The sequence below is a fragment of the Micropterus dolomieu genome, linkage group LG11, assembly GCF_021292245.1.
Source record: "Micropterus dolomieu isolate WLL.071019.BEF.003 ecotype Adirondacks linkage group LG11, ASM2129224v1, whole genome shotgun sequence".
Classification (NCBI taxonomy): Eukaryota; Metazoa; Chordata; class Actinopteri; order Centrarchiformes; family Centrarchidae; genus Micropterus; species Micropterus dolomieu.
In genome coordinates this window covers 5,780,043-5,790,720 of record NC_060160.1, presented here as the reverse complement: position 1 = coordinate 5,790,720, position 10,678 = coordinate 5,780,043, and the positions used below count along the sequence as shown (strand labels likewise).

Here is a 10,678-nt window from a genome sequence, read left to right as displayed (position 1 = left end):
TCTCGCACACATCTGTGCAGCGATCCTCCCATAAGGTCCCAGTTCTCTACTCCGATTGGACAAAGGGGCCGTCAATCAAAGAGTGGACCAATAGGAGCTCGCCCAGGCTGTAAAAAAAAAAGAAGGCGGAGTGTGCTTAATCTTGACTCTAACCGTGACCTTTCGTGTGCTGTGATGACATGGCCGGAGAATTAGGTTGGATCTCGATTTTTGGTTTACATCTGTCTCTAATCCCTGATCCTAATCCGTGCACATGGACACAGAGAGAAGGAGAGTGAGAGGGGGGAGGGATTAAAGGAGACAGTGGTGGTATAGTACTGTACAAATTTGAGGTACTTGTAGTTGAATATGTCAATTTCATGCCACTTCATACTTCTACTCTACTACAATTCAGAACGACAATACTGGGCTTTTCATTACATTTATTTAACAGCTACAGTTCCTAGTTACTTTATGGATTAAGAATTTACATACAAAATGTTTGATGATCTTCTGAAATACGAAGTAAAAATGAGCTCCCTCTCTACCAACAGAAGTAAAATAGTTGTTACATATCACCAAGTAATAATCAAATCATAGGTTTTTTTTAATTAAAGTATTAATGGCAGAGTAACTATAACTGCAGAAATGTAGTTGAGTAGTAGAATAAAGTATGGGATTTGTGCTATTATTGTAATTATGTTTATACATAGATGCATTTTAGTATGTAGCACAGATTTCAAATGTAATCCACATTTAATCATGACTAATCGGTGTGCAACAACTATAAGCAACTGCAGTGGAAACATTTGTTTATTTATTATTACTACGTACCCTCATCCTTAATCCATAATTCCTTCTGTGTATACCACACCACTGTGTTGTTTGTTTGTTTGTTTGAATCTTATTTTTACACTTTATTACCATTATTACTGACATATTCTTGAAACTTGATACTTGAAATCTTTCCAATGGAAACAAGATAAGATTTTTTTGATACCATGCTAGGGAATGGTAAAACAGTAGGTGATATAGTCTCCATTTTCCCAGTGTCTAGGAAAATAATGAACTTAATTGTTATATAACTTTAAATTATGAGTAAAACACAAGTTTATTGCAGCAGAGCAGGAACATGACACTCAAGTGAAATCCCAGCCTATGCTAACTCAAAACCAGAAGGTGGCGTCATTTACTTACTCACTGAGTTAGGAGAAGTCCACTGTGTGATTGTGCATTAACATGCAGTATGAATTAAAAAACACATTTCCTTTTCACCCTCCTGAATGAAATGAGCATGCCTCCAATGATCTGTATTAACAGGAGATCCATCTTTGCGTGAAATAATCTTATTTAATTTACTGTCTCTGTAAGTTTACATGAACAGGATGCCACTAATCTGAATTACTGGAGAATTATGGGAAAGAAAATGGCATCTGAGAGGATGTTTGTTCATTAAACTGCAGCACTCTTAAAAAGAGATTAAGATATTTGATTGCACTGCATGCATGTAAAGGTTTTTACATGATTAGGCCCACATGCTCTTTATACTGTGAAAGTGACTGTAAACCCTTCAGATTTTATTGCGTTATAGACGTTGAATGCTCTGCCTTAAGTGAAACCACATCTCTCAAAGATTTATGATGCAAAGAGGGCAAAATCATGTTTGCTGCTAAACCATCAGGTTGACGGTAGACACTAATTTTAGCAGTTGAGTTGCTGCTGAACGAAGAAGCAGGGTTCTAAAATGACAGAGAATGCATTTGTTGATTCACTTTTGTTTGTTTTTGGGACAGAAGTCACGTGAAGCTACCTCAGTTTATGCTTCAATATATAATTTGAGTTGTGGCATTATGGGTGATCAAAACAGCTGTGTTTAAATCAATACGCTATTACACAAACAAATAGAGATCCAGCCATTTTGTATGAATTGTACAATAAGTTTTTTATATGTATATACAATTTTGCTCTCAGTCCACTTCCTTATTAAATTACAAGTACAGAAGTTAAAATGATTACAGCTCCATTGTGCATTTACCTCTCTAGTTAACTTGCAGTGATTCACCCAATTCCTAATTTGAAGCAACAGAAGAGTGTTTCTGATTTTAATGTAACACTTTACATATTGTACACATGAAGATCAGTTTACTCTTCATGGGAAGCACTACTCCTCTTTAGAGCAGTCTGTATGCCCGCATCTTTGGAAGGCAAAAACAACTGCCCTCCCATGCGGACATTGAATTAATTTATTATCAATAATTACAAATAAAATGTGCAATCGATGAATGCAAGTTAAACTAAGTTTTTAGATACAAAAGACAGGTGAGGTAAAAGTACTTTATTGTTACATACAATAGCAAAATTCATTCTCTGCATTTTACCCATCCCTCATGGGAGCAGCGGCAACCTCTTTACAGCGCCCGGTGACCAACACTACATCTTTGCCAGTGCCCTGGTCAGTAGCACTGACCACAGAACCTACATGTTTCCTGATGGTGGGGGAAACCTGAGTATCCAGAAGAAACCCATGCAGACATGGGAAGAACATGCAACATCCACATGACCTGAGTTTGAACCCAGCACCTTCTTTCTGTGAGGCCACAGTGCTATATTACTGGGCGTATTCTCTCTGACTAAATCTTACCAACCTGAATCTTAATTAATTGCCTTGCAGCACACTTGTTTGTTATTGTTGGTATGTCGATCAGAATATTTTAACTTAATTTGCACCTGCTCATGTGCCTAACAGCTGCATTGGCTTTGTCACGTCTGGAGAACTTAGGTCTATTAGATTTGGTTTTGTTTGTGTGAGCTTGGAGGCTACACATCATTAAAAGAAACATGCATAGCAAACTGAGGATGAGGAGTTTCACAACATGTGCGTTTGCCAGGCAGGGGGGCTCAAACAAAGGCTATCAAACTGTATTGTGGGAAATGTAGGATGCAGGAGTTTCAGAGCTTGACCCATACTGGGGACTAAAAATCAGGATGTCTTTGCTTTTGATGTTTAAGTTTTGACCTTTTAACCAGCCTTTTGCACATTCTTCAACTTTATGGAGGTACATTACTAAAGTGCTCGAGTACCTGTTTATGTTTCCAACCTCAAATATCTAGATAATTTCACCTTCCTAAACTGACTTGTGGTATATTCTTGGCCTCTTTGGTGCTCAGAGCTCATTACTGTGGTCGTTCTGCACTGCACTTCCCAGAGATCACCTGTCAGTCAAACTGTGTGGGTGGCGCTGCTGTGACATCTCCATTTCTTTTTGTTGTTTCTGCATGTAGGTGGCGCCCATGTCTTTGTCCATTCAGCCATGAGGGCTATTACTGTTCAGCATCTTGTGTTTGTTTTGGAACAACTGAACTGTAAATGTACAGCATGTCACTCACTGCCACAGGATTTTTTCCCAGGAGAGTCAGAAGACAGTGGGTGTTTAGAAAAGCAAATGCGAGCTGAATTACGGTTGAATCATGGCTGTAGGCTATAGAGCAGGAAAAACATGTTTTATGAAAATGAGACAATTGTGAGGATGACTCCTTTCAAGATTCTTGATGAAAGCACTGCTCACAATAGGCATGCAGTCTAGACACCAGAGTGGACAGTTAATTATCAGGGTTGTATACATTTTTTGTCTGTCAGTAATTAAAAGCATCCAAAAATGTAGCTGAATCACCTGGTGGACTCCTTTTGACACAGTAATACAGAAACAGAGTAACCATAAAAGACTGGATTTCACCTGACAAAACGACAGATGGAGAAGGGCTTACAACATGCTGCAAATTTTAAAAGGAATGTGAATATATATATCTTTATATGGTAAAATCCCTCCCCCCTGTAGCTCTACATGCCGCTCAGAACAAATGCTAAAACTATTAGTGAGTCCTACTCAAGTCTGCTTCAAACATTTCATATCTTGCAGGGAAAACCATCCTTAGCAGAAAGGAGGATACAGATAAAGGCGCAGCGAGAGCCTGAGGCAGCAGCCACAATCCATCACGGTTGAGTGGGGAGGAAAAAAACACCATAGCCTACATACATTTCAATAAAAGAGCAGGACCGTACTCTTTTCAGAGGCCGTTAGCTTTAAAACTACAGCACTCCGGAAAGAAAACCTGACGTAAGATTCTCAAGTAGCAACACACAAATGTTTCCACTCTGGTTTTAGCTGTGATTCAGTTTGGCAGTGATGGAGGAAGTATTCAGATCCTTTATACATAAAATTATAAAGTACAAGTACAAGCTGCAAGTAAAAGTCCTGCATTGGAAATGTTACTTAAGTGAAAGTATGTAAGTATAATCAGGAAAATGTACTTAAATTATTTAAAGTAAAAGTACTCAATGCAGAAAAAAGTACCCTGTGACTGTTTTACTATTACATGTTAGATTATTAGATAATTATTATTAATGTATTTATGTAAAAGCTCTTACTGCATTTTGAACAATTAATACACAACTAATGAACATTTTCACTAAGGACTAATCTACTGATTATTTTCTTAATTAATTGATTGTTTGGTTTGTCAAAAACATATGTTTTACCCAGAGCCCAAAGTGACACATTCACAATGCTTGTTTTGTCCAACAAACAGTCCAAACCTGAACATTTTTAACAATAATCATTGTCAAAAAGACTTAACAAAAGTACAAGCACTTCGAATGTTGAGTAGATGATTGAGAACAAGTTGTATCTCTGACAACCCAACCCTGTTCATCCTAGGTGTACAAAAACACAAGCTTGTGGGATCCAAATGAGTGATTTCTTACAGTTTGTGGAGCCATCAGATCACACCTTGTTTTTTTCTTTTGCCTTCTGCTAATCGAACCTGACTGCTTTTTATTTTTGTGCGAGCGCAGTGTGAGCTGTCAGAGTTCAGAGCTTGGTTAAAGTTCATCAGTTCAGTCTTTAGCAGAGACGGCCAACCCTCAACAAACAAAGGAAGTAGCTCACGGCTACACGAATGATGATGGCTTTCATTGGAATATTTAACTATGTGAATGCTCCTCTGTAAACCATACATGTAAAGTGGAAATAGGACCTTATGGACTTTATCCCCCAAAGGCAATTTAATATCTTTTATGCCAGCATTATGCTTAAATGGCCTAGTGAACCATTGTGCCTGCATTACAAAACATTACGTAACATAATTTATAAGTCCTTCCGAGACACTGGGATATGGAGAACATTAAACATCTAATTAAACTGTTAGAGTTGTCTTTCATGAGATAGAGGGGGATGTTTAGTGGCTAGTTTCTTTTCAGTCAACCACAGCTGTATCTTTCAGTGTGAGGGATGAGGGATCAGCAAGGAGACACAGATCACAGATCCCTCTGGGTTGAGAGGAAGTGTCCTGATCTAGACTCCATCCTCTGCTGAGTGCAAAAAGGTTGTGTCTGCCTGTGCTGTAAGTGCTTGTGATCTGGGTCTGGTCTGCATCTCACACATGCACTAACACCCTCAGGGTTAAAGGTCAGCTCTCTATTGGGGTTAAGGGGAGAAATGGTAAATACATTTCAGTCAGACACACACACACACACACACGTATGAATAAATATATATTTAAATAAACAGTGTATAGCATATTTACAGAAAATAATCTGAATCCCCTTAAAGGTGCAGATATCCTCTTGAGAATCTCAATTTTTGTCTCTTCCGCCCATTTGCTAATATACCCAGCAGAGTAGGTAATTTGAATTCAAACAAGCTTTTTGGATCTGAAATTTCCTCAAATTTCAATTTCAAGTAAATTAGATAGCTATTCAAAACTGAAGCGTTTCTTCTGTCTGGTGATCTTTAAAATGATCTTTACTGTCCTACTGCTTATCTACAAAGTTATAAATGGCCTGGTTAATAAAAGCAAGAGTATGTCAGATCTTCTTCTGACACTGTACTTTACATTTTTTTTTCAAGGATTAAATCAGCTTTTGATTTAATCCTTGAAAAAAAAAAATTTAAAATGGTGAAGCCACTTTTACCCTCTGAGTTTTTGCTATCGCCTGCCAGACAATATAAGATATTCTTTAACACTGGCCTCTGTTAAAAGCAGGCTATAACCTTCTTTTTAAAGCCTCTGATTAGGTTTTATCCTGTTCATAAGTGTGCGTTTGTCTTTAGGGGAGAGGTTTTTTTGTATAAAACAATGTTTGCTGTGTATAAATGTCATAAACATGGAAAGCAGATCTGCAGTCAGGCTTCTAGAAATATGAAGGTCAGCATGAGTGCAAGTCCACTCAGTTCTGTATCTTCACACAAACTTTCACAACAATGCACCCACTATTTTGTCAGTGGGTAATATAATTTTTTCCTTCACTCACATTTACCTTCTTATTGTAGGGTTGACGTAAGGGTTGGGAAGGGGTTGGGCGTACCATTGTATGTTGTGATTGTGGTGTGTGTGTGTGTGTGTGTGTGTGTGCCAGTGAAGGGCATTAAGTACATGGTATATGCTCTTGAACAATGTCTGATGTTTTATGTTTGATATGCCGTGTATTTTTGAATAATGTCGATATTTATATTGTATGTATTTGTATTTATTTGTATTTGGGGACTGCAGATGTAAATTAGCCTAAGGCTAACTCTGGTGTAATGCCTCAAATGTTTACATTTATGTTATTAATTGCACATGGTCCCTTCTAAATAAAAAATCAATCAATCAATCAATCTAAATGTTTATATAATGTTTTCCAAATGTATTCAGCAATAATGTTAATTCATCCTTTGTGTCAATTTCATCTCTCAACACAAACATTCAAAAGGGTATTTTCTGATTTAAATCAAGAAACTTTTATAAATGTTGAGCACATTTTATCCAGACAAGTTTTTTTTTTTTTTACACTGATGCAGTAAGTAAGTTTGTTAAAATTTGAACAATAGGACATGGCCGCAGGGTCCTCAACTGTAGCTACGGACCGGACTGAAAGTTTATATATGCTGTTACATTCTGTTTCGATTATGTTATTACATATCTGTTGCTTGGTTCAACCCCTGAGTCATTTGACTTTTGATATTACATTTTATATTTACTACTTTATATTGTATTGTACCTTAGATCTCACGTTGTATGAGTTATCAGTCAGCAGGTTCAGTCAGTTCCTTCTTCTATGGCAGCATTAATAAAAATAAGACATAGATGTGTGTACATTTAGATTATGTATACAAACACATGTACACACTCAGACAATGTGTGAATATTTAATGTGTTGCGAGTACAGCACATGTACTGTAAGGGCATTCATGTTTATCTGACCATATATATATGTATGACCTTAAGAATAATGTGACAACTGTGAAAACCTCACGTCTATCTCATCTTATCTTATCAAACTGTAAATCACAGGTTCCTGCTCTGAATGTTTTGTTGCATTTAGTGTGTCAGTTTATTTTACAGTTTTTAAGTCAGTCAGCATTTTACCTTTCTTACGTTGTAATTTCCCCCCGCGACGCTGTACGCAGGATAAGTGGTTGACAATGGATGGATGGATGGATGGATGGACATTGTAATTTATCTTGTGAAAGGTTATGAGTACACTGTCATCAGCAAGACAGCGTCTCTATCTTTAATTAACGAAGGAGAATAATATAGGACTGAAATGTGGGTAAATTAATTCTGCAGTCTTGTCTGTTAAAAATGATGCCTGTTATTTAGTGTAATATCCTACTATGATGGAGAACTCCAGAAATACAGTGAATCATAAAATGAAAAACCAAGTGACCCAAGGGAGACACTGGGAGACATGGTCTATTGTCAATGAATATATTATGTGCAGGAGCACAATCATGCTGAAGAGCTTTAGAGGCTTGTTTTTTTTCTCTTCAACCTGTAACCTTTCTTTTCACTCAGGCAGACTAAAATGTCAAATCTGCTGGGGCGTTAGAGCCACAGGCGATCGCTGCTTTACTGGTAAACACACAGATGACTAAAAGCAGGATTCTTTTCACGACCACTGAAAGGTTCAACTGTTAACGCAGGTCATGTGTGGTGGTGGTCGTGGTGGGGATCTGGACATCAACTATTCATCACACCAAAAAATTTCCTGTAACTACACCGGAAATCAAAATTAACTCAAGCTCACGTTGTCTAATAATGGCTTTAGTAATGACTCAGAGACATTTATATCACCTTTTTTGTACTTTTAAATACTTTATCTACCTTTATTATGTTGTAAGTAACTAAATACTTGAATATATAAGATGTGACAAAACTTCAAATATTCACTTTAACCCTGCCCATTTGTCATCTGTAAGCAGTATGCAAACATAAAATGTTTTATTAGAACCCATATCATGTAGTTCCAACCCATACAGTCAGTACTTCACTTCACTATTTAGCATTTATAAGCCATATGTATTTTTAAGCAGATGTAAGTGGTTATTAATGTATATACGCTTGCAACTACATTTAAAACGCTATTGTGCTATAAACCCTTTAAATGTTTATCTACTACTTATTCAACATTGTGGAAAGTAACTTAATTTAGTACTGTACTTTTTTGTACTGTTTTGAGGTAGGCTACTTGTACTTGAGTTTTTACATTTTCTGCTGCTTTATATTTACTCAACAACATCTCACGACTTGACTATTTTCTAACTTTTGAAGATTCAGATCAACAAAACAATATATAATCAGCAAATAAATTATGTATTATTACAGGTTAATATAATAAAGTGTTACCAGACATTCACACATTTGTGCAAACAGTTAAATCAAAACGTGCTGAAGTCTCTGTTGGTGTGACTGAGACTCTGCAGTCATTCATGCTGACATGATGAAGACATGGATACTGACCTGCTTTTACACTACTACTTCCTAAAACTGCCAAACTGCTGCTTGCACTGAAATACCATGATTAACTTGACCTGAAACATGCAGATGGATTAGTTGTGAATTTAATATGGAGAAATGATCTCTGACTGCACAGTGCATTTCATCTCATAACCTTCTGAATTAAATGGAGAGATTTGATGGTAGAATTATATTTCATCCGTGATTAAGGTAGACTGGGTGTGTTTATAGCCGTTGGAAAAAAAAAACAGAGCAGTCCATATTTGAGAATGTTTTAATATCCATGTTATGCATCACACTTACACGATCACAACAAATCCTCTGATGCTCGAGTTTCCTGGATATTTTAAATACTGGCTTCATATTTGTACAAACCTCCGCTATTAAAGGTGCTCTACTTGACAGTGCAGCAATACTGCAGACAAGAATATTCAAAATAGATAGTAGAAACATGTGTAACATCAAAACATGATAGTGTACAAGTTTAGTTTACATCTAATCAAGCTCACGACATCAAACAGGCCGCTACAGCCGTTCAACGAGGGTCTGCACTGTGGGTCAACACACTAGAAACCAGTTGAGAACAAGTTGAAATCTTCTGCTAAAAAAGACACATCTGATTCACTACAACATTTTCTCCTCTCTCTCCCACGGAACCGGATCCTGCTCCTCCTCGACGTGTGTGTTTCTGCGCCCTGTCCAAAAGTGCTCCACATCTGGGAAGGTCTTCTCCTTCTCCTGTGACACCGCGTTGGCGACGGCGTTGGCTCCGAGTTCTGCTCCGTTCCCCTCCGTTTTTGGACACTTGATCCTGGGGAGGTGCTTTGGGCCTCTGCAGGTCCCGATGAACCAGATGGTGATCAGTCCTTGGCGCACGTCGTCGTACATGGTCATTAAGATCACCGGAGACAGGGAGCTGCATGCGTAAAGGAGGACTTGCGCAAAGATGATCAAACCGACGGGAGGTTTGTTATACCCGAGCCTTATCCAGGTGAATGTCCCCCACTCTGGCAGCAGCATGAGCCCGAGGGCGCCACTCAGACACAGTAAAACCAGGATAACCTTGCTCTGATGCTGCGGGCTGGGTGCGTGATTCACCGCAGTGTGCAGCGTTTTTGTGTAGTAGGCAATTGTAAAGATGACCGGCACCACATAGGTCGCAGTTGGATAAATCTTGTAGAAGAATCTCATGAAGTCAGACGCGCACACTGGCATTTCAGAGACGCAAATAGTGTCGCGGCCATGCTGCACCGTAGAGGCAAAAAGCATCTGGGGAATCGGAAACATCATTGACAAAATCCAAATGAACGCCAGGGCTCCGTGAATCCACGTTGGGTTGTAAAGTGGACCCGTGGCGGTTCTGGGAACAATAGTGTGTTTGGCTCTGGTGGTGACTGCAAGGATTAAAGTTTTTGCAACCACACAAGAGTGCTGGAACCAGTCCGTAGTGCTGCAGACAAAGCTCCCCAAGGTCCAGGTCTGCTTGTAGTAGGTGACGGCGCGCACGGGGGCGCACAACAGCAGGATCACCAAGTCCGTGGAGGCAAGAGAGGCGAGGAGCGCTTTCACCTCTGAGCCCTTTCCGTTTCTAAAGTCACGGATGAAAATTAGCAAAACGAGCAAATTCCCAACCGCTCCGGACACGCAGATCCCGATGAGGATGACAGGCATGGCTGTCCTGGTGTCCTCCCCCTGGAGAAGTTGAACTCCTCCAACGAAATCAAAAAATGACACATTTGCAGGACGATCAATATCCATCTCTTCTTTAAAGTTCGAGATCCTTAAAGTGAAAAAAATGCAGCCAACAAAAGAAATGAGAAACGTTGTTTTTTGCGTTGAGTTCCACTTTTCTCCGCAGATTATCGTCCTGGAGGACAAAAAGGCGGAGGAGCTGTCCTGCGCGCCGCGGTGCTGAAACGCT

General features: G+C 38.8%; 1 protein-coding gene across 1 annotated transcript; it reads right to left on the bottom strand.

Moving 5' to 3' along the window:
- Positions 1–9,381: 9,381 nt before the first annotated feature.
- LOC123978548 (G-protein coupled receptor 151) lies at positions 9,382–10,515 on the bottom strand. Its single transcript, XM_046061817.1, has one exon. It carries the CDS (start codon positions 10,513–10,515, stop codon positions 9,382–9,384), a length of 1,134 nt encoding a protein of 377 aa, XP_045917773.1.
- Positions 10,516–10,678: the final 163 nt, after the last annotated feature.

Excerpts from the sequence above, each read along its gene's own strand:
- LOC123978548 (XM_046061817.1), bottom strand. The coding sequence starts at position 10,515 with ATGGATATTGATCGTCCTGCAAATGTGTCATTTTTTGATTTCGTTGGA.